Source organism: Leucopleurus acutus, assembly GCF_964270905.1.
Source record: "Leucopleurus acutus genome assembly, chromosome: 2".
Lineage (NCBI taxonomy): Eukaryota > Metazoa > Chordata > Mammalia > Artiodactyla > Delphinidae > Leucopleurus > Leucopleurus acutus.
In genome coordinates, this window is record NC_139143.1 from 24,012,807 (window position 1) to 24,036,364 (window position 23,558).

At 51.1% G+C, this 23,558-nt stretch overlaps 1 protein-coding gene across 1 annotated transcript in view; it reads left to right on the plus strand.

Moving 5' to 3' along the window:
- The window catches only part of STUM (stum, mechanosensory transduction mediator homolog), a gene marked incomplete at its 5' end in the record, with an annotated part of 60,185 nt that extends 39,865 nt beyond the window's left edge, over positions 1-20,320 (plus strand). The window contains 2 exons of the mRNA XM_082832478.1: positions 15,389-15,568; positions 20,200-20,320. Of these exons, the coding sequence (XP_082688604.1) occupies positions 15,389-15,568; positions 20,200-20,234 (215 nt within the window). The 3' untranslated portion in view covers positions 20,235-20,320. The remainder of the gene's footprint in view (positions 1-15,388; positions 15,569-20,199) is intronic.
- Positions 20,321-23,558: the final 3,238 nt, after the last annotated feature.

Below are 23,558 nucleotides of genomic sequence, written 5' to 3' on the forward strand. Positions count from 1 at the left end.
AATAACGGTTATACACGTGGCCGTTGGAAGGTCGGGAAAGGACCTTTCTGTAGACATCAAGCACACGTATCTGGCAGAAAGGACAGTAGAAGCAGTTCTCTCTTCTTCCTTCTCAGTGAATTATTAGTCTGTCCCTGTCCACCTGGCACGGTCCTCAGGGACCCCCTCCTCACTGGCCCCTTCCTCTCTCTTTCCGCATAGCCCCGGGGTCCACTGTACTGCTCCTCAATGGAGTGGGGGGTTGGAGGGGGAGGCGAGGGCATCAGTTCACTGTCCAGGAGACACAGAAGTCACAGTGGCCCAGCTACAGGGCAAATGAGCCTCTCTTGTCCCCGGCTGCCGCCTCCAGTTGTGTGGGTCAAAGGTCACACCATACGTGGCCGGCAGCCCTATGTTTTGACAGTATTGAGTACTTCTAGTAACATTGCTCCAGTGTGGTGTTGTTCTAACTGAATCCCTGACTGTCGGTGGCTGTCCTAGCTCGGTGTGGAGGATGTGACTAGGCACCCAGTGCCCAGGGGGCAAGCAGAACTGGCCCTCTAGGATTGGAGTCAGGTGGTAAATGAGCGCTGTAAGAACCAAACAGCCTGGCCCACTTCCTGCTACCCTTCCTTCCCCACCACTGACATGTTGCTCAGTGACACCCCTGTTCCAATGATCTATTGCTGTCCAGCAAAACCTCCCAAAATTTAGTGGTGTGAGAAAAGCCTTGTGGGAGGCTCATCAATTCTGTGGGTCAGGAATTTGGACAGGACACACGGGATATTTTATCTTTGCTCCATGATGTCTGGAGCTTCAGCTGCAAAGACTCAAAGACCAAGGTGACTTGATGGCTGGCGACTGGACTTATCTGGAAGCATCTTCACTCACATGTCTGGTGGCAGATACTGGCCATCAGCTGAGATCTCACCTGGGCTGTTGGCTGGACACCTACACACCTCTCCACGTGGCTTCTTGAGGAGGCTAGTTTGGGCTTCCTTACAGCATGCCCGCTGGGTTTAAGAGTGCGAAGGTAGAGATTCAGGAAGTGGAAGTACCAGTTGGTTACGACCTGACCTGGGAAACTAGCACAGTGTTATTTCTCTTATATCCTGTTGGCCAGCCACAGAGCACAGTTTAAGAGGAAGGAATTTAGACCCCACCTCTTGATGGAAGAGTGTCAAAGAATTTGGGGTGATCTTTTAAAATCACCACACCTCCATTTAGAAAATGATGGTCCAATGTGTCATTTCTCTGCTGGACTTTGTAACACATTTCTGTTAGCAAACATCAAAGACCATTTACCAGCCTCATTTTACCCTCTTCTCACTTCCCCCCCCAAACTAAGATTTTCACTCAGAAATCGACACCTCCTTCACGCAATCTGGGCGTTGTAGGGAAATCTGACCCTATTTCTAGCTCCAGGGGTGGGCCCAATTGCTTAAGCCAGTAAGTACCTTCCACTTTCTTTGCCAACTCGTTGGTTCAAGGGTGGGTATGTGACCTACACGGTCCGATCTAGGTAGATCTCAGGACTCCTGCTTGGAACACTGGGACAGAAATGTTCTGTCTTCTCTGGACAAGTGGTATGTAGATGTGAAAACTGGAGTTGCTGCAATCATTTTGTCACCACGAGGGAAGTTGGTCTTGCGACACAGTTGATACCATGGAAGACACAGGAGAGATGGAAGATGTTGGGTCCCTGCTGAATCACCGAGTCATGGAATCAAACCAATCCTGAATTCTTATTAATAATAAGACAGCATACAGCGGTTAAGGACTTAGTATGTTCCAAGCACTTTAAATGCGTAATCTCTTTTAAGCCTTACAGAGAGCCCTGGATAAGGGTATTATTATAACTCCTACTTTACAGATGAGGCAATAGGTGTACACATGTTTGATGAGGGGACAGGCCTCCAGAGGCAGAGTCATTTGCCCACGTTCCCACAGCCAGTAAATGATAGTCAGAAATCACACTCAGCAGTCTGACTCTCGAGCCTACATGCCTAACCACTGCCCCACACCGCCTTCCTGGACTTTCCCAATTATGTGAACCAACAAATCCCTGTGTCGTTTGAGCCTGTTTGAGTTGCTTCCTTCCAAAATAAAGACCACAACTGACAACCCCTCTCTGCCAGCGTGGCACGCTCCTGTGCCATGAGCTGCAACGTCAGCCCTGCTTGGAGAGAGCCAACAGGAGCCTAGTCCCAGGAGCCCTGACAGGAGGTTGTCCCTGTCACGGAAGCACACACACACGGGCCACCCTGCAGGGCACGGCTCCAGGAAGGAGCAGGTGTGCCTGCTGGGCCAGCAGGGAGTCCCCAGCCAGACAGGGAGCATCTGAGCACGAGCCCCACACAGGCCTCCTGCCGCCCTCCCTCCTTCCTCCCCTGTCCTCCGGGAGGCTGGGGTACCCGCTCAGCCCAGCCCCCTCCTTTCCTGCTCTTGCTGTCGCGTGGCCTCCTACATGAACCCACCGTGGCTCCTCCAGGTCTCTTGGGACTGGAGTCCTTTCCTGGCTTCCAGACAGGAACCTGGAGCATCCTCCTTCTCATCCCACCTCCAGCAGGTGAGCCCAAGCCTCCCATTTAGCTTGATAGCCTAGCTTTCCCTGCTTAAGTGGGAAAGACGCCGTAGGATTGGGGGCTGCATTCCAGAGGTGTTCCTGGAAGTTCCGGGGATTTTGTCACAGCCCTTACGTGGTCACATGGCATCATTTATTTTCTGTGTCAGGTGTCTGCATGCCACCTGTCCCCTATTTGGCTCGACTGTCACATGGTTTTCTCTGTCACCAGTAAGATGCTGTTTGGCGGACAGCAGAGTTGGATCTTGACAGGTGCCTGAAACTTTTTTTAACTGGAAAGAGAATTTGTTTCTGAAAAAAGAGAAAAAGCTCTCTCTAATTCTGCCATGGCAAAACAATTCTCATTTTGCTTTAATGCACTCCAATCCTTGTCCACAGCGTAAATATTTTTTAAATAGTCCTCTGCACAGTACACATACTATTTTTGTAATTTCACTTAAAGCACTGGCCTGGCTTGCTGCGTAGTTGTCATAACTATAACTTTTACTGGCTGCATGGTACCATGGCAGATGGATGCGTGCCGAGCCTCTGGCTCCGTGAGGCTGACATAGTGAACTCGGCAATTGTAGTAAACTTTGTTTTAAGGTAGAGTGAAGAGTAGTACCATTGGCTACAAGCCGCTAGGAGAGCAGGATTCATGGAGATCTTCAGTTTCACTCATGTTCACTGAGAATAACTCCTTTTTCTTCAGGGTTCTGCTCCAGCATTGCCTCCTGGGGAAGACTCTGGGTCTCCCTGGTCGGGGTGAGGGCCCTCCCCTTGCTCCCATGAGGGAGTTCCAAGTATGTTACAGGCATGAATTCAGTCCTCACATCCCTATGAGGCAGGCTACTATCATTACCTTAACTTCATAGATGGGGAAACTGAGGTCTAGAGACGTTAGGTCACTTGTCTAGGCTTCTGGGGGATCAGCCGGAATTCTGACGCCAGAGCCCCCCTTTGTAACGTGGGGCCACCCCGCCTCTGCGCTGTCCCCCAGGACTGACCACACAGGTTGTGTTCCGTGGCTTCTTCCTTCTCACCATCCTGTGAGATTCTTGAGGGCCGGGACACTCCTAGCCCTGGTCATTACATAGCCGCCCTCCTGGTCCTACCCCCACTTCCTCAGTTTACCCTCTGCCGTTTAAGCCAGAATCTGTCCTGACAAGGCTCAGAACTGGGGAACTGAGAAATTCCACGTGGTTGCATTTCTGCTCAGGCTTAAGATCCCGGGGAGATCTTGGGGCCTCTCTGGGGCCCCCGAGAGATCTAAGGTGTCCAGTTCTGTCCTGCAACTCGTCTAGGGCTGGGAGCACATCTTGGAGCCCATCAAGGATGTGGCAGGGGAGGCTGAGGGCAGAGGAGATGTGCTAACAGCCACAGGGAGGCTGATGCAATGCCCAGTGCCATTAAAATTAATTATCTGCTCCAGTCAACCTGCCCGTCCGCAGGACAATCAGCCTGATGTCACGGTGGAGGCAGTAAGAGGGACGGAGGAGGGAGCTGGTCTCATTATCTCTGCCCTCCATGGAAGGATGACAGATTTATTAGTGGCAGCCGGAGGGGCTCCTGTCCTCCTTCCTTTAAGCCACGGAGGCTTTTCAGTTGGAAAATCTAAGGCCCCTCCATGGCTGTGGTGTCGACCCAGGACTGTTACCTGCCGAGGTCTCCCTTGCAAGCCCCCTTATCCATCCAATGGCTTCTTCCTGGCTGCCTTTCTCCAAGCTCCTCAATCCTCGGGTCCCCATGTGACTCCTCAGCATTTGCCTGAGGGCCAGGGAGGAATACAGAGAGGGTACCCCGAGCTGGTACTTTCTGACTAAGGAGAGTGGAGAGGAGAGGGGGCACCGGGTGTGGGGTAACAGCTGGGGCTAATGGTGAAGTGGTCCTGGGTACCATACACCTTCTCTTTACTGGGAGCACAGAAGGCCCATCTGTCCACCCTTCATTATTTTTCTTCCATGAAATTGATGCTTGGAAATGTTTAAGTCGTAATAAATTCACTTTCTTGTCTCTAATTGATCAGAGGTGGATAGAACAGACCCTAGGAGATGCTAACAGCAGGAGGGAACCCCAGTTACTGCACTAAAATGATGAGCTTCCAACCACACACTTCTAAGCCGCCTTCTGATGGGCTGCTGCGACCTCATTAGGGATCTTTGTGCTGTTTGGAATGGAGAGAACAGTTCACAAACCCTTTTGCCACTGGTCCAGGATCTATGGGGCAAAGACACTAGCAGATTTTTTTAATATATTTTTATTCCAGTTTTACTGAGATATAATTGGCATACACTACTATATCAGTTTAAGGTACACAGCATAATGGTTTGACTTATACACATCATAAAATGATCGCCTTGGTAGGTTTGGTGAACATCCGTCATCTCATGTAGGTACAAAATTAAAGAAATAGAAGGAAATGTTTCCCTTGTGATGAGAACTCTTAGGGTTTGCTCTCTCAACAGCTTTCATCTATAACATAGAGCAGTGTTTACATATTTATCATGTTGTACATTACACTACATAAGTAGTACTTATTTATCTTACAACGAACCTCAAGTTGGTACATTTTGACCCCCTTCATCCAGTTGCCCTTCCCCGTAGCCCCTGACTCTGGTAACCACAAATCTGATCTCTTTTTCTGCAACCGTGTGTGTTTGTTTTTGAAGTATAATAGTCCTATGACACTATTTTAGTTACTGTTACACCACGTAGGGATTCGATATTTCTGTACCTTTCAAAATGATCATCCTGATAAGTCTAGTTACCATCTGTCACCACACAAAGATATTACATAATTATCGACTGGATTACCCACACTGTACATTTCATACCCATGACTCATGTATTTTGTACCTGGAAGTTTGTCACTCTTAATCTCCCTCACCTATTTCTTTCCTCTCCCACCCCTTCCCCTCTGGCAAACCACCAGACTCTGTTTTATGTGTTTATGACTCTGTTTCTGTTTTGTTTGTTCATTTGTTTTGGGTTTTTTTTAGATTCTACATATTACTGAAATCGAACGGTATTTGTCTTTCTCTGTCTGACTTATCTCACTTAGCATAATTCCCTCTAGGTTTATCCATGTTGTTGCAAATGGCATACTTCATTCTTTTTTTATAGCTGAGCACTATTCCACTGTGCGTGTGTGTGTGTGTGTGTGTGTGTATACACACACACATACCACATCTTCTTTATCCTTTTATCTATTGATGGACACAGGTTGCTTCTCTACCTTGGCTCCTGCAAATAATGCTGCAATGAACATAGCATATACCTTTTCAAGTTACTGTTTTCATTTTCTTCAGATAAATACCCAGAAGTGGGATTGCTGGATAGTATGGTAGTTCTGTTTGTAATTTTTTGAGGAACCTCCATACTGTTTTTCACAGTAGCTGCCTTTACATTCCCATCAATAGCGCAGGAGGGTTTCTTTTTCTCCGCATCCTCGCCCACACTTGTTATTTGTTGCCTTTTACTGCCGGCCATTCTGCCAGGTGTGAGGTGACACCTCGTTGTGGTTTTGATTTGCGTTTCCCTGATGACTACTGACGTTGAGCATCTTCGCATGTGTCGTCTGTATGTCTTCTTTGGAAAATTGTCATCTGTGTATCTTCTTTGGAAAAATGTCTATTCAGCTCCTCTGTGCAATTTTAAATCGGGTCGTTTGTGTTCTTGTTTTGATGTAGAATTGTACGAGTTCTTTGTATATTTTGGATATTGACCCCTTGTTGGATGTATCATTTGCAAATATCTTCTCCCGTTAAGTATGTGGCCTTTTTGTTTTGTTCTTGAGGGATGCAGTTAGCTTTGTTTTGAAGAAACAAGGCAGATTTGTTTTGAAGACGTTGAGGGTGGTCAGGATGACAAAAATACTAGAACTGTCCATGTTTTGCCTGCACTGTTCTCTCTTGGTTTTATAATTGGTCTCCTCTTTGCAAGTTCCTTGCTGGCCAGGACACGAGAAGCATGGTGTTGGGTCTACGAAACACTTTCTGGAGGAGGACACAGTCGTCCTCACAGACCTCCACAGCCTTGGACCTTGGGCTGACTGTCCTTCGGCTCACAGCGATACCCTTCGTTCTCTGAGACGCACGAGGTCCCGCTTGTACTGGTCTGGCGTGCATTCCTTGCCCACCTAGCACAGCCTTCTCAGACTCTGTTCGACTTATCAGGCTGAAAAAACAGACCGTGCCTTCCCACAAGCACATGTGAACACACAATGTCCAAAAGCCTCTCCCCTTTCTGCCCCGTCTGTTAGGAAATCAGAACCACAGGAGCCGGGATGACAGAAGGAACATGCAGGACCCCATCCAGGACCAAGACCTTATCTTCTGCAGACCGACCCTGGCTTACTTAGGCCACAGGCACTTTTATTTTATTTTTAATTAATTTTTACTGGAGTATGAAAATTTTTCCTGGAGTATAATTTTTATTGGAGTATTGCTTTGCAATGGTGTGTTAGTTTCCACTGTACAGCAAAGTGCATCAGCTATAGGTATACATATATCCCCTATCTTTTGGATTTCCTTCCCATTTAGGTACCACAGAGCACTGAGTAGAGTTCCCCAAGCTATACAGTAGGTTCTCATTGGTTATCTATTTTATACGTAGTGTCAGTAGTGTATATATGTCAATCCCAATTCATCCCACCCCCTCCCCTTTCCCCTGTTGGTGTCCATACATTTGTTCTCTACTTCTGTGTCTCTATTTCTGCTTTGCAAATGAGATCTATACCATTTATTCTAGATTCCGCATATATGTGTTAATATACAACATCTGTTTTTCTCTTTCTGACTTACTTCACTCTGTATGACAGTCTCTAGGTCCATCCACGTCTCTAAAAATGACCCAATTTCGTTCCTTTTTATGGCTGAGTAATATTGCATTGTATATATGTACCACATCTTCTTTATCCATTCCTCTGTTGATGGACATTTAGGTTGCCTCCATGTCTTGGCCATTGTAAATAGTGCTGCAATGAACATTGGGGTGCATGTGTCTTTTTGAATTATGGTTTTCTCTGGGTATGTGCCCAGTAGTGGGATTGCTGGGTCATAGGTTAGTTCTATTTTTATTTTTTTAAGTAACTTCCATACTGTTCTCCATAGTGGCTGTCACAGGCACTTTTAAACCCTCCTGATTCTGTCTTCCTAGGGCCTTTGTCCAGAATCATTTGTGAACTTGTAGTCATTTCTTTTTCCTTTCCTTTTCCATTTCCCGTTGAAATGATTGCACAATGATGAAAAGATGATGACCAGACACACTGAATTACAATCTTAGGTTGGTGTAGCCCAGGAAGGTGTATTTTTAGCACAATCTCCATTGCTTCTTACGCCCCCACCTCCAGGTTTGAGAATTGAAATCTCATAGGGCTGAGTTTGACCCTGAACGTGGTCTGCCGTTTATCTTATTCTGGCTGTGAACTGGAACACACAGTCAGCAGTGGGACGTGTTTTGTACGGTGTGGCTTGTCCTTCCAAATCAGCTGTGAAGTCCGGGCCAAGCCTTCCCTTACATTTCCTTCCCCTCCCCCGAAGCTCACGTTCAAGGTTGTGCTGGTAAGAGAGCTGTGCTCAACCAGCCCTCCCTGGAGGAATGATGGAGGGGATCCAGATGTACGTCTCGGCCACTGACGAGTAGCACATCTTAATGACCACAGAGCCAGCTGCAGGTGATGGCTGGGATCCAGCTGGACTTACTGGTCTCCGTCCCAGGGGAGCGCATTTTCTGGGGAGCAACTTCTTCAGAGGACAGCTCTGCCCTTCTCCCCCTGAGTTCAAGAGGCCTTGAGAGCCCCCCTTGAGCCCAGAACCTTCTACTTCTCTCACGTGAGTCATGTGACAAGCTGAACCTGATGGGGCTCATGAAGGACGATTTCAGCCCCCAGGCTCAATCTTATAGAGCAGAACCAGTCCCTCTGCTGATGGGAAACCGTCAGCCCACTTCTGGCACCTGACAGAAGAGTGGCGGGGGAGCGGGGGAACCAGGAGCCCTCCCCCAGGACGCTTTGGGATATCCAGGATGGAAGTGGAGGGATGTTTTCCCCTCCCCACTGCCTGCGCCTGGGGCCTGAGCCCTGAGCTCCTCGGGGAAGCCAGTGACCTCGGCAGATCCATGGTGGCCAGAGAGGGCTATGGCTGCAAAGTCCTTGGGGGTCTTTGCTGTAAATCTCTGTGCAGTGAGGGTGGAGTCCTCCTCAGGCTTCTCCCACCCTCCTCTCTCTCTCAGGATCCTGTAGGACATGCAAAGCACATGTCCATGCCTAAGTTGCAGGTGTCTTAGAGCACACTGATTTTGGGGGTTGACAGTTCAATTCATTACCATCCTTTTCCTTTGTGCCAATTAGTGTTGGCCGGGCCTTGACACCTCCAGAAACATTATGGCCAGGCCCCTGCCTCTGCTGCAGAGGGTAACCTCCACTGACTCAGCGCCGGGTCACGTGGCGGATGCTGTGGGACAGAGTGAAAGGTCGGAATTACGGACTAATTTCCTACAAGGTTCTGTGGTTTTCCGGTTCTGTAACCAGGAAACCAGTCTCTCCGCCCCTTGGAGAAGGATTCTCAAACCTGATTGTGAGTTAGAATCAGCTGGGGGACTGTTTCTTTCGTCCTTTCAAACAAGCAATCCCTGGACCTATCCCTGGATGCGTCACTGTGCCCTTGGTGGTCTGGAGGTGCAGCTCTGCGACCTGCATCTGCATGAACCTCAGTTGGAGAATTCTAATGCGCAAACCGGTTTGGGAAATCTGCTGTAGACTCCCCCCTCACCCCTCACCTTCTCACCTTATCGAGAACCTCGCCACCCACTTACCCTCTATCTGGTTATGTCCTCATCCTCTCCCTCTCTGGCGGCTTCTCAGCAGACAGACAAGCTGAAGTTTCTCCCAAGTACTTCTGAGACAGTGGTCCTCGTCTGTGTTCTGAAACCCTCACCTCATTCTCCCCTCAAACCTCTGACATTCTCTTCTCTCCTCATCATCCTCTCAGCCCCCCCCCCCGAGGCTGCTCGTGACCTAATCAGACCCGGGACCCCGCTGTCCCTTCTCCATCTCTGCGGTAAGTGACCCTGTCCACCAGCTTCTCTTCCCTGAGACTCTGTTTCTGGGACACTCTCCCTCACCTCTCGGATCGGCCCGGCTCTGTCCCCTTTGTGGTCTTAATGTCCCCCTGGGTCTTTTCATGACCCCCCGGGTGACATCATTCGATTTGGTGACTTGTGCTACCCTCAGCCTCTGTCTCCAGCTCGGCTCTGCTCAGCCCGTGGGCACAACCCTCGCTGGACTCCGTACCTGGTTCGTGGCTCAACCCTCATCACATAATGTGGGAAACCAGACACCCAGACCCACCTGTGCCCCCTTCTCCCTTCCCTGACGTGGAGCAGGTCCCCCAATCCCCGGGACACCATCCCCTCCTGGGGGTCCTTCTCCGCCTCCCCTCCCCACTGCCATGCCTCCCTGCCCACCTCATCTCATCTCATCTCCTAGCCTCTGCCTCACCCCTTCTGCCCCATCCTCCCCTTGGGAGTCAAAACCCTGGTCTGTGATTCCCCATTGAAACCCTTCCTGGGGCCGCGTGTTGCCTAGAAGAGGAAGTTGGGCCCCACAGCAAGTCCCTCGGGGCCCTCTGCAGTCTGACCCCTGCCCACCTCCAGCCCCGTTTTTCATCCCTGCCCTGAACGCTGCACCCTATGCTCAGCTCCCTGTGCCCTCAAAGTCCCCTGCCACCCTCTGAGCTTCCAGACGGACACACTGGGTCATCTCTGGGATGCACTTCCCCTCTTCCTCCCCTTGAATGTTTCCCGTCAGCTTTCCAGACCTCTCCCCACTTCATGTTCTCTTCTGTGAAGCCTTTTCTGATAAACCAAACAAGATTCGTCACTGTTCCTTTTGTGACCCAGTGTCCCCACCAGAATGTGAGCTCCCGGAGAGGGACCCGGCCGAGCCCCATCTCCTGCTGCACTCTGTATTCCCAGGGCCCAGCACGGGCTCGTGGTTTGTGCTCATGCAATAAGTTAGAACTAACCCGTCGCTGTTGGACAGGGTCCGTTCTTTAGCGGGTAAGACTCATTTAAAGTAATTAACACCTCTTCATATGAAAGGGTGCTAAAATCATTTTTAAAAACTTCTGGTTGAATAGATTAAAACGATGTTTTTATATTATAAATCCAATCACGGGACTTCCACAGGGCACAGTGGTTAAGAATCCGCCTGTCAATGCAGGGGACACGGGTTCGAGCCCTGGTCCGGGAAGATCCCACATGCCGCGGAGCAACTAAACCCGTGCGCCACAACTACTGAGCCTGTGCTCTAGAGCCGGCGAGCCACAACTACTGAGCCTGCACACCTAGACCCCGAGCTCTGCAACAAGAGAAGCCCCCACACCGCAGCGAAGAGTAGCCCCCGCTCTCCGCAACTAGAGAAAGCCTGTGCGCAGCAACAAAGACCCAACACAGCCAAAAATAAATAAATAAAATACATAAATTTTAAAAAACAAAACAAAAAAAAGTGTACAGTTCAGTGGCATTAAGCAAATTCACATTGTTGTACAACCATCACTACCATCCGTCTCCAGAACTCTTTCATCTTGCAAAACTGAAACTCTGTACCCATTAAATAATAACCCCTCATTTCTTCCTCCCCCAGCCCCTGGCAACCACCATTCTATTTTCTCTTCCTATTATCTGACTACTCTAGGTACCTCATACAAGTGACATCAGACATTTGTCTTTTTGTGACTCGCTTATTTCACTTAGCATAATATCTTCGAAGTTCATCCATGTTGTAGCCTGTGTCAGAACTTCCTTCCTTTTTAAAGATGAATAATATTACAGTGTCTGTATAGATCACATTTTGCTTGTCTGTTCATCCATCTGTAGATACTTGGGTTGCCTCCACATTTCAGCTATTGTGAATAATGCTGCACTGAACATGGGTGTACAAATATCTCTTTGAGACTCTGCTTTCAGTTCTTTTGGGTATATACCCAGGAGTGGAATTGCTGGGTTATATGGTGACTCTATTTTTAATTTTTTTGTGAAGGGCCATACTGTTTTCCATAATTTTCCTTAATTTTTAATGTAAGGATGCAACCTCCTAGACTGAAAAGAGCTCAGCCTTCCACACTAGACAGATGTGGGTTTAAATCTGCACTCTGCTATGTGGGCAAGTCACTTAGCCTTTCTGAGCTTTGGTTTCCCCTTCTATAAGGTGGGAACCGCTATCCAACTGTCGTAAGGATTAGAGGTAGTGTGGTTAGGAGAAGGTAACATGCTGCAGCACACTGTGGGTGTGCAGTAGATGATATCTGTGTTAATTTTACTTGATATTTCCCCCACGTGCTTGTGTTCACCTTCTACCATCTTTCTACTTCAGTGGTGTTCTCTTTTTTAATGGTGTCAGCTTGTGTTCATCTCATATCCCACAGCATAATACACGAGCAGAGGCGAAGGATGGTGGCGCACATTTTCTCATGGTCCCTATGTCCTGTTTCCTCCCGTGCCCACTACCAAGCCCTGAATTCGTGTCCCCATCATTTTTCAGCTCTTTGTCTTAGTCATCTCAGACACTTTCAGTCTACTCAACACCCTGCTGACAAAACGGACTGTCCGTCTTCCCTGGTGGTGTAGTGGTTGGGAGTCTGCCTGCCGATGCAGGGGACAGGGGTTCGATCCCTGGTCCGGGAAGATGCCACATGCCGTGGAGCAACTAAGCCCGCGTGCCACAGCTACTGAAGCCCGCGCGCCTAGACCCCGTGCTCCGCAACAAGAGAAGCCACCCAATGAGAAGCCTGCGCACTGCAACGAAGAGTACCCCCCTGCTCGCCGCAGCTAGAGAAAGTCCGTGCACAGCAACGAAGACCCAACACAGACAAAAATAAATAAATAAATAAATTTTTAGAAACCAAAAAATACCGGACTGTCCATTTGGTGAGAGTGGGAGAACAGCATTTGCCTCCCCAAATCTCCCAGAGGGCCACCCCTGGCGCTGCGTCAGGAACACAGAGGGGCTGTTTAGACTTGAATCTTGATCTTGAATCTGTTTGGTTGATCTTGAACCCTTGGTAATTACACTTTAGTGGGCATTATCATTATTTGAGTGGAAGGAGAAACTTGCTTAGAAATGCAGATTCCTGGGCCACCCCTTAGACATCCAGCTCTCAGACGGACACCCAGCCATCTGCATTTTAAACAAATACTGCAGGCGATGATGCAGGTGGTCTGAGGATGAACTTCACACGGGTTGCATTTCTTTGGGTCCCCATATCCCACCTGCTGTTCACCAGGCGCTGTGCTGGGCTGGGGGCAGAAAGGTGGATGGGATGCCACCTGGGACCTCAGAGGAGTTCTCAGTAGCTCAGGAGGCAGAAACACTCACAAGCAGTGGCAGTTGTTCGGATGAAGAGGAGGACGGGGCAGGGTTGGGATCAGAAATCAGCCTGGTGGACTCAGGGGTCGGCCTTGGATCTGAGGCACGAGTGTGTGGGCTGAGGGAAAGGCCACATTAGGAAGCCAGTAGGAGCCACCAAGTTTGGGCAAAGAAGGACCAGCAGCCAGGGTGCAGAGAGGGAGGGGAATCAAAGCTCCCCCCACTCCGTCCACCCCAATCCCGCCTGCTGAGCAGCTTCTTCAAGGAGCAGGAAGTATGAGAAGTAGGAACGTGAGAATCATGGGCTGATTTCCCAAGTGGCTTGCGTTCTCATCTGGACCCGCTCTCCCAGGTCACTTCACCTGTGAGGTCAGGATGACAGAGCATGGCCATCCGCGTCAGACAGCGGTGGGGTCAATGCCCACCTGTGAGTGTGACCTTGGATAAGATACTTAACTCTTGATTGTGTGTGTGTGCATGATTTAAAATGTAGATTTTATTGTTAGTTAGGTATGGTGAGGCCAACAGATCAGGAAATCATGGCCACTGAAAAGATAGTTTTTTTCTCTTTAACATTCCTTTTTTAAAAAAAGTTTTATTGAAGTATAGTTGATTTACCAAGTTGTATTAATTTCTGGTGTACAGCAAAGTGATTCAGTTATACATATATATATTCTTTTTCATAGTCTTTTCCATTATAGTTTATCACAGGATACTGAATACAGTAGGACCTTGTTGTTTATCCATTCTATATATAATAGTTTGCAGGAAAGATAGCTTGTTACTCACAGTTCCTAAGAGGAGGGGGCACACCGCACTTTGGGGGTGGCAAATAAGAAAGCACAATTAGGAGGCAGAGGGAGTGAGGGGAACACGTGGGGAGGAGCCTTTACTGTGGTTTCCACGGGAAGGAACGGCAACACAGGGTAAGCAGGTTTAGGATTGGTTAGTTTGAACCATTTCAGTGGTCTCTGGGGTGTAGGGGCTGCCCTAGTGGTCTGGTACCTGGCTCTGGGTGATTAGGGTAGCAGGGAGTGACCCAGAGTGTGAGAGTCCATAAAGGAGGAGTTTGGGTGTGGGCTGTGGATTGGTTGGCTTGCGTAAGAAAGTCATTTAGTATCTCTAGGACTTGGCTAGCTCTGGGAGGGGGTCTTTCCAGGGTCAGCAAGGCCCCAGATATCAAAGCATCAGAAACACCTGGTTAATACAATATGTAAGCTAGTGTGGTGGGCAGAAGGATGCCACCCCCGCCAAAAATGTCCATACCCTGGTCCCCAGAACCTGCAAATATGGTACCTTACATGGTAAAAAGGACTTTGCAGATGTAACTAAGTTAAGGGTCTTAAAATGTGGGAATTACCCTGGATTATCCGGTGGGCCCAATGGAATCACAAGGGTCCTTATAAGAGGGAGACAGGAGGATCAGAGTCAGAGAGAGAAGATGTAAGGATGGAAGCTGAGGTCAGAGAGGAGAGAAGTGCAGCTCCTGGCTTTGATGACACAGCCACGAGCCAAGGAATGCAGGCAGCCTCAAGAAGCTGGAAAAGGCCAGGGAACCTCCGGCCCCCCAGAGCCTCCAGAAAGGACCCAGCCCTGAGGACCCATTTCAGACTTCTTATCTCCAGAATTGCGTTGTTTTAAGCCACTAAGTTTGTGGTAACTTGTTACAACAGCCATAGGAAACTCATACAAATAGAAGGAAGGCCAGCTGCCTCGCAGGGTCATTGAGGGGCTCAGAGCCCGTGTAGATAAAAGCCTGGCTGGAGAGAAATGTCAGTAAATGCAGCAATAGTACCCGCAGGGCTCTGGGAAGTTTGGGACGAGGTAAAGACCGTGGACACACCCACCACGTTGCTCTGTACTTTGTGGCTGCCCAGTAAGTCTCGGGCTCTCTGTCCTTCCCCTTTCAGGTCTGGGGTGCTTGGGGGAGCCCCCTCAGGATATGCCCTGGCCTGTGCTCTCTCCCCTCTGCTGGCACCCGCCATCAGCATGTGTGCCGGGGGTCATTTCCTGAATTTACCCTGTGGGTGGCTTCTGTGTCACCTCAGCGGCAGCAGCTCCTACCTCTGAACTGCTAGGCCCTGAGGATCTTTGCCACACGAGGTTGGTGCCCTTTCCACCCGCTGTCTGTTGTCCTTGCAAGTGGCTGCACCATCATTCCTTAATGGCAGGGACCAATTGTCCTGTGACCTCTGTGTTCCCCCAGAGGCCTCAGGACTGTGCTGGGTCCTTGGCATCCCCAGGCCATGCCCCCTCCAGGCTGGGACATTGGCATCTCTAGTATGGGCAGCAGAGGTGGCCTGAGCCGGAAGGTGCCACCCAGGCCGCTCTCTCGGAGCTCCCGGAGGGTGAACCGCTAGTTCATGTGATGAGCGCTAGTGATGAGCGCACGTGCCGCTGTGATGTGCGCTAGTGATGAGCGCACGTGCCGCTGTGTCTCGCAGCGCCCTCAGGAGGCTGTCCCCTCCGGCCTCTCACAGGTACGTTCGTCTCGGCCTTCACCGTGCTGTGTGGCGCCCGCACTGACCTCCCGGACAGGCACGTGTGCTGCGTCTTCTGGCTGAACATCGCCGCGGCCCTCATCCAGATGCTCACGGCCATCGTCATGGTGGGCTGGATTATGAGCATCTTCTGGGGCATGGACATGGTCATCCTCGCCAGTGAGTAACCGCTGGAGCGGGCCGGCATGCGGGGAGCAGGGCTGGGGGAGGGGCAGGGGCCAGGGTGGTCTGGGTGTTTGCGATGCTTCAGGGCATGGGGGCTTCGCAGGGCGATCTGCCTCCGGGACCCTCCCCGCACGCCCAGCCCCGAGGCCTGCAGGGAATCTGAGGGGCCTGAGCCGGAGGGGAAGGGCGTGAATAAGGGAGGGAGGGAGCCCCCGTTCAGCTCAGAAACAGTCCTGCTGACAACCGCGGTAGCAGGGGTGTGGCCCGCGTCAGCTCAGGTCCCCTGTGCTCCATCATGCCGTTTCCAGACAGAAGGAAAAGCCCACTGGGTATGTTTGCCCTCAGGAAACACTGTAACTTTTTCTATAACTAGAACAGCCTAATTTCAACTTCTTTTAAACTAAGCTCTTCGTTCCTTGATGCTAAAGCCTTACTCTTCCTAATTTGTATGCAGTGGACCTTCACCAGTCACTTAACACAAACTTGATCCCGACACAAAACTACCAGAGAAGACTTGATTAACATTTTAAAAATAACCTAGTGAGATCTTAAAACAGACACATATTTTAAGCAGCCGTACTCGTCACCCTGTGCCCCTGTGCATGTCCCTGTATTGTCACACGTTCCGTCTACCTCATTAGGCCTCAGGTCCTAACAAGGACCACGTCTCCTCAGGCACTTTGCCCTTCTCCCCACACCCCACGCTCCTACTGTGTCCTACACCTGACAAAACCATTGACAGGTGGAATGTCAATGCCAGAGGTGAGCTGTGCCAGGTAAGGACAGCAGAAGCAGGAGGGGAAGCCCAGGGGCCAGGGGCTCTAGAACGATCTAGAATGATTCCTAGTTGACCCAGTCTGAGTTCAGGATCCTGTGAGGACCCAAGATTCAGGGCACACACAGATGCCAGGGCCCAGCAAGGCTCGGGTCAGTGACCAAGTAAGCCACCAGGCCGGAGAAAATGCAGGTCCCTGAGCATGAGCGAGCTCGGCAGAGCCCGTAGATTGGTCAGACAGGCTGCTTGGAAGCAGCTCCTCCCCTGCCTGGGATGCTGGACTGCCAGGGCATCCCAAAGTTAGAGCTGGGAGACAGGGGCAGCCAGAGAAGAGGGAGGGGGACACTGGGCAGGGAGAAGCTGAGGAGCCGTCCTTCCTTGCTGTGGAGAGCTGCTCTCGGGGCAGGGGCTGCTGTCAGGGAGGATGTCGGAGAGTGGGCAGAGCAGGCAGAGATCAAGGCAGGCCCCTCATGGGAGCCCCGCCCCATGGGCCTGTCCACGGACCACTTGCATTTGTGGGGAGGGGTGCAGAACATCGCTAATTGGACGGAAGTGCTGCCTGTCATCCTGTGAGTCCTGAGAAGCCAAGTCTGACAATTTCCCAGGGGGAGTTGGGTGCTTCCCGAGAGGCCTGTTGTAAGCTCCTGACCTTGGTCCCAGTTGGAAACTGGAAGGGGCCTCTGCTCTCAGAGGCGTCCTCAGCGGCAGATGGAAAGCCTGTGACGGCTGCCCCATCTCCACCCAATAGGAGCCCCGACCCCTCTTACTACATCATCTCCTCATCACACAACTGTCTGGCCAGGCACTGGGGCATGTTAGTAAGGAAATTTCCTGTTACAGCGGCACAAGCCTGTGTCACAGGGTGGGTCTCAATAAATGTGTTGATGCCTAATCTGATCCCGAGAGCTTTCTGGTTTTCTTTTTTTGGTCATGCTTGATACCAGGACCCACAGGGGTCTGGATCTTAGAGACAGCTTCAAGAACTCCCCTTATCACCTCCTAAAGGAGGAAACAGAGACCCGAGAAGGGCAGATGGGGGTCTGTCACTTCCTCACCTTCCACCACCCTAGCTGTTGACTCAGCAGAAATCCCTCTTCTGTGGCTGGTGTCGGGGCCGTATTTGGCGCCAGGCTAATCAAGTGCTGGAACCCACCTCCCCACCCTTCCTACCCTCCCCCCCCCCCGCCCCGATCCAAGCTTTCACTGTGGGTCACCTCCTTGGTTCCAGGGATGCTGTCTTTGTGTCAGATTTTTTAGAACACTGTTTGGGGGATGGACTTGAGGGCTGCACCAGAAAACCCAACACACCTCACCGCTACCCACTTACCCCACCTGGCCACCAGACCTGCTCACCCATCTCAGCAAGGGGTGCCTTTGCCCTTACTCCAAAAAGTAAGCCCACCCTCAAAGGATGAGTAATTGCCACTGTTGAGATGGTGCTGTGGGCTGGAACTGCCCCGAGCAACAATGCAGTGTGTGTATCCCAGGATGACTACGTCGAAGAGAATAGCCACAATTGACTTATTTGTCCTGGTAGATAGTTGGATAAGGGGCTGTTCTTTCCGGTGTCACTCCAGCCCCGTCCTGTGAAAATGAAGGGAACTTTTCAATTATAACAATACAGGGTGATTTTTTTTTACCTGGCATTGCCTGGGGTGTCATCAAGAAATGTACCATCAAGAAAAACCTCCTAAGAGGGTAATCAGAGAAATATAGATCAAAGTAGAAGTTAAAATCAGGAACTTACAAGGCCACTGCTCTATTTATATGAATAATAACAAATAACAGTTAACAACAGCCTGTATTGGTTGTGGGTCAATAAATATTTGGTAGTTGTACGAGAGCCTCTCTCTACTGCCATACCCATGACAGACATTGCTAATCAGTCATGACACTTTCTGCTGAATAGTCTTACATGTTCTTAACACAGGGCTCAGGCAGTCACTATCAATGGATCCAAGATGTCTGCAAGATAAAGTCTGTTTACCATCCCCCACCTGGATCTTTCCCAAAGCAATAGGTTTTATATATGTGACTCCTGTCCACATAAAAGGCGAACCCTGTGGCTCAGACAGAGCTGGGCTGGGGCCAGGATGGGTCACTTCAACATCTTTAGGTTGTCACAGTTAAACCTGTCCTGTACTCATCCCTCTTGGGGTCCATCCAGAATTCCATCTCAAGACAAACATGGGTTGGGGGTGGGAGAAGAGTGAGGGGCAGGAGATGAGCAGAAGAGCGGCCTTGGCTGAGATACGGAGGGAAGGGGAGAGAGCTTCTTGGCAGTGTCGCACTGAGTGTGACCCCCAGGGAGCGGAGGATGCTCTCTGTGCGCTCCTGCAGCCAAGTCCACACGCCTGCTGGGGCTGGCCACTGGCCGCAGGGGCTGGTCCCTGTGAATACTGGCCACAGCCCGCTTCCATCTCCTGGGCCGCACTGTGCATCCTCCCTCTTTTTATATTTCAGGCAGTCCCTCTGGCCTCTGTTTTCAGACTGTTTTCCCTTTCTCTTTTTCTCCTCTTCCTCATGCTGCCTCATAACCCTGTGTTGCTCCAAAGTTTCCCAAGGTGAGTCTGTTGGGGGATGACAGGCCACATGCCTGGGCTGCCTTGGGCCTCCCCTTCACTGTCCTGCCCTGCACCCCCAATGCACACAAACACCCCCTCTCCCAATTGGTCAACAAGCTTCTATTTTCAGAAGCTTCTTTTTTTTTTTTATTTTGGAAAATGTGTAAACATAGACACAAGTAGAAGGCCTCGCACAATGAGCCCCAAACACGCATATTGGCTTTAACCATCAGCCACTCATGGCCACTCTGGTTTCATCGATTATTCCCTACATCTTCCTCTACCCCGAACAACTAAATTTGATGAATATCTGGTAAATAAAGAGAAAAACTACATGTGAGTCCACTGATGCTCCTCTGTGGGCTGAGTTACCAGCTAATAGGGGTAACCACTCCGCAAATTCCAGACTTATAATTTCACCCTTAAATATTTCAGTAGATGTCTTTTTTTTTTTTTTTTTTTGGTGGTACGTGGACCTCTCACCGTTGTGGCCTCTCCCGCTGAGGAGCACAGGCTCCGGACGCGCAGGCTCAGCGGCCATGGCTCACGGGCCCAGCCGCTCCGCGGCATGTGGGATCTTCCCGGACCGGGGCACGAACCCGTGTCCCCTGCATCGGCAGGCGGACTCTCAACCACTGCGCCACCAGGGAAGCCCAGTAGATGTCTTTAAAAAAAAACAACCCACAATACCCTTTCATGCTCAAATAAACTAGCATCAGTTCCTTAATAGCAACAGTGGTCAATTTTTTCCCATGTCCTCGTAATCATCACCAAGGCTTTAAAGGCTCGAAGCCATCCGTCGCCTTGGCCTGTGTCAGAGGCGTCCAGCTGATGGAGCACGCACACTCGGCTCCTGCCTTGTGTACGCTGTCTTCCTTTTTAATTCTTTCCTCCTCTCGGTCCACATGCACCAGATGCCCATCACTTGGGGAAGCCTGCCTGGTACCTTCTCCCAAGGCTCCGCGTTGGGAAATCACAGCAGGCCAGTCTGCTGGGGCCACTTTTGTGCAGTAGCTTCAAGGGTGTGGATTCAGGAGCACAGTGATAACCTTCCAAGCCCCACCAGATCTGCAGCAGACACCCTCCTTTCATATATCCCCCACTAAACCCAAGGATCCACTGTTCTCCATTCATCCCTTTGTTTCCCGTTAAAAGCCAATGACCTTGGCAGTCATTTACACCTCTGTGTGAATAAGTTCTAGCATATTCTAGTCTGGGGGCACCACCTGGAGAAGTGCTGAGGGAACCAGGTGTCTGACCATCTCTCCTCTGCTTCTTCCTTACAGGCTACAAGGAGCAGGGCATCCCACAGCAGCTGTGAGCCCGGGCGAGCCACTGAGAAGCCCAGTGTCCTGGAGGGCCACGTCAGGCAGAGGCGGGCACGGGGTCTTCACATGTTCTCTTCTGCCGCTTCCCGGGTTTGGAGTGGAAAGAGGGGACTTAAAAATATTATTTATTTTGAACACGCATCTGCTTCTCTCAGCAGGCTCTAAGGGCTACCAGCTCCTCCCGCTGCTCCAGAAAGCCCTGTAGTGCAGACACGCAGAGCATCTGGGTTGGGTGGGGAGTGGGATGGAGATGGGAATGCCTAGAGAGAGGCAGGAGCGCCCTGGCTCGGCCCGCTTCGCGTCACCCGCCGCCCACTGCGAGGGCGCGAGGGGCCGCCAGTCCAGGCAGCAGTGGCCCTGTCCAGACGAGCAGGGCTCGTCAAGGGGCAGGACTGCAGTGGACACCTCCTCCGGGTCCCCAGCCCCTGCCAGATTGGTCTCCTGGGGGCAGCGGGAGTGAGGATGGACAGACTCCAGCCCAGCGTGGAAAGGCCTGCTGTGCCCTCAGCTGTCAGGGGGACAGATCTCCGCAGGTGTCTGCTGACCCTAATCGCAGCCCTCACCTCCTCGCCCCTGAAATCTCCAGGCCTGGGTGCGTTTGACCTTTGTTTCCCTGGGAAGGAGGGCAGTGGCTCCATTCCCGGGGCGAAACTGCTGGAATTGCCCGATGTTCATACACCAATTTACCAACCTAGGTTTGCATGGGCAGCCTTTCCCGTCATACTTAACACCATTTGGGGTCCACACCCCTTTTTCTGAAATCCGTGGGGCCGAATGGGTCTCTGACATGACAAATTTTGGATCTGAGGAGGAGAATAAGAGATGTTTGCCATACATTTCCTTACAGCCCGGCAGAGTCTGGAACAGCTCACCACCATCAAACACGTGACCATTTCTGCAAAGAAACATGTGAATAGTCAGACTAATTAGGATCAATAAAACTGTAAATAGCCTTACCTCAGTACAGGTCAGATTTTGCCACTAAATAAGCTATGGGAGAAAAGTCACCATTTGAGAGCTTTGGCGGTTTTAGGATTGCAAAAAACAGAAAGAGAAAACAAAATTGTATGGGGTGCTGGCCCTCTCTCTGAAAATCCTTCTTGCAAACAGATGCATTCAGGTGATACTGTTGGTGTTACACAGGGATTTCTCCTGTTGCAAAGGGACGGTCAGGCCCTTTAAGACACCTCTGTAAGTGACTGTTACAGAGCCGGGAGCCAACAGAAGCTGTCTGATTCAAGATCCATCAGAAGTTAAGAGAACGGAGACCTACATGACAGGGACGAGATGGACATTTACATGTCTGTTTTCTTTTCATTTTCATTCTAATGTAGGAATCGCTAAAATGTGGGACTGGCCCAAAGCCAAGTTTTTGGCCTGACTGGACTTTGTGCCATTGGGTGTGTTTCTCTCCAAGGGGCATTTCCTATCCATCAGGGGCTCAGTCAGAATTTGGCCAGGGCTGGAGGAGTGGCCTGTCTGGGCTTTTTCCCCAAAGGCTTGGGGAGCCGGCCGCAGGACAGGTCCCTCGCTCCACCGTGAGCCCCTTTGCGAGCCGCTGCTTGCATAGTCTCTGTTCCTACAACCCTCCACCTGGGGCAGTGGCCCACCTACCCCATCCGCTGGGCTTTCTAATGACAGTCCTGCTAGGAAGTGGGCCTCAGGGTCCCTGTGGCCCGGAGAGCAAACCGGCATCCTGGGAGAGACAGAATTGCTTCCAGCCACTGGCTCCCCTAGCCCACTCTGGCCCTGACTCAGGGGTGGGTTCTCTCCTTGGCCTGATCCTACCCCGCTGTCCACTCCTTAGCTCTGATGAGCTGCCTGGGGCGGGGTTGCACTTTCTGGACACCTGGCAGTGTCTATCTCTTCCCCCTCCTTTCTTCCTGGCCCCAACCTGGACCTTTGCTGCTCCTTTCACGTTTGGCAGCCTCTGTGTTTTCAAGGTGTGGGCTCAGATCTGGTTTTATCCAGAAAGTCAGAACCTTCTGCTGTGTGAAGACAGCATCCTCCAGGCCAAGAGGAGAGCAGGCTGGCGGCTGGCTGCTCTCGAGGAAGCGGCATCAGAGCACGCAGCCTCCCCTAGAATCAGATAAAAACAGCTCCAGCTGAGGGAAGTAACTCTAGCCCACGGCCCGTCACCCCAAACAGCTCCCCCGAGTTTGCTTGACTCCCCGGAGAGATGACAGGTGTCAGGAGGGGACGGCCCCCACAGGGAGAGGGGGGATCTTATTTTCCTGGCGTGGCCGGGGGTGGCTGCTAAGGAGGTAGAGAAGAGAGAGCAATTTCTGTCTCGTGTTTAGTGACACATTCAGACACGGGTGGAGTTTTCTTGAGTGACAAGTGTCACCATGTGTCCCAGTGTGGGATGGCTTCATGCCAGGGTTTGTGTGCTTGGAAGGACATCTCCCCTCCTACCCCCCGGTCCCCGGACCCTCCCCTCACCTGCGGCTGCTTCTCCAAACTTGAGAAGACACCAGCCTCAAGAGGCAGCCCCTTTCCAGGTAACTGACGTGCAGAAGAAACCAAGAGGACCCCAGCCCGTCTTCTGAACAATGAGTCTATGAGGATTGCCAGGCGGGTGGAACAGCTCAAAATAGCTTCTCTCTGAGTGAGACCATGGTCTCAGAATCATCATCATCATTAGATAAGGAACAGTGGCTGGTGTACCTTTAGTCCCCTGAGCTGGCCGCTCAGGCTTTTAGATGGCCAAAGTTAATTTCTGAAACACCAGCCGGCTGAAAAGCATGGTTCTCTGGCCAGCAAGAGCTTGGTTGACACACAGCCCTTTGCTGACAGATCTGGGCTTACCTCAGTGGTACAGCACAAGGGTGATGGTCCAGAAGCTCCAGGGTGCATTTCAGGTCCAGCCATTTATCAGTCAGAATTCCGTAGGACATTCCTAGGCCACGGGTGTTCAGGGCAGGGATCACAGGCACACAGAGAACTTCACAGTGAATGAGATACTCCCAGACCTCATTATGACACTTGGAACACAGTGGCCATTCCCTTGGGCCAGAGCAGGATCCCGGAGCAAGAATCAGCCACCTGGCCGCCTGGGAGTGTCTTGCGGACGGTGGACACAGCTGACTTGGATCTTAAGATCTGAGCCCAAGCCAAGACTTCGGGCCGGGAAGGCCGGGGTCCCCGTGGGGAGCAAAGGGGTGGATGGCTCCCGGCTCCGGTCTGGCACCCCTCCCGCCTGCCGTGGCGCTGAGGCTGCAAGCAGGAGCCCTCCCGCGGCCCCTGCCTGACGAGCAGCAGGCCTGGCCTTGGAGCCAGCCTGGGGCTGTACTTGAGGGAATGTAAGGAAGGGACAC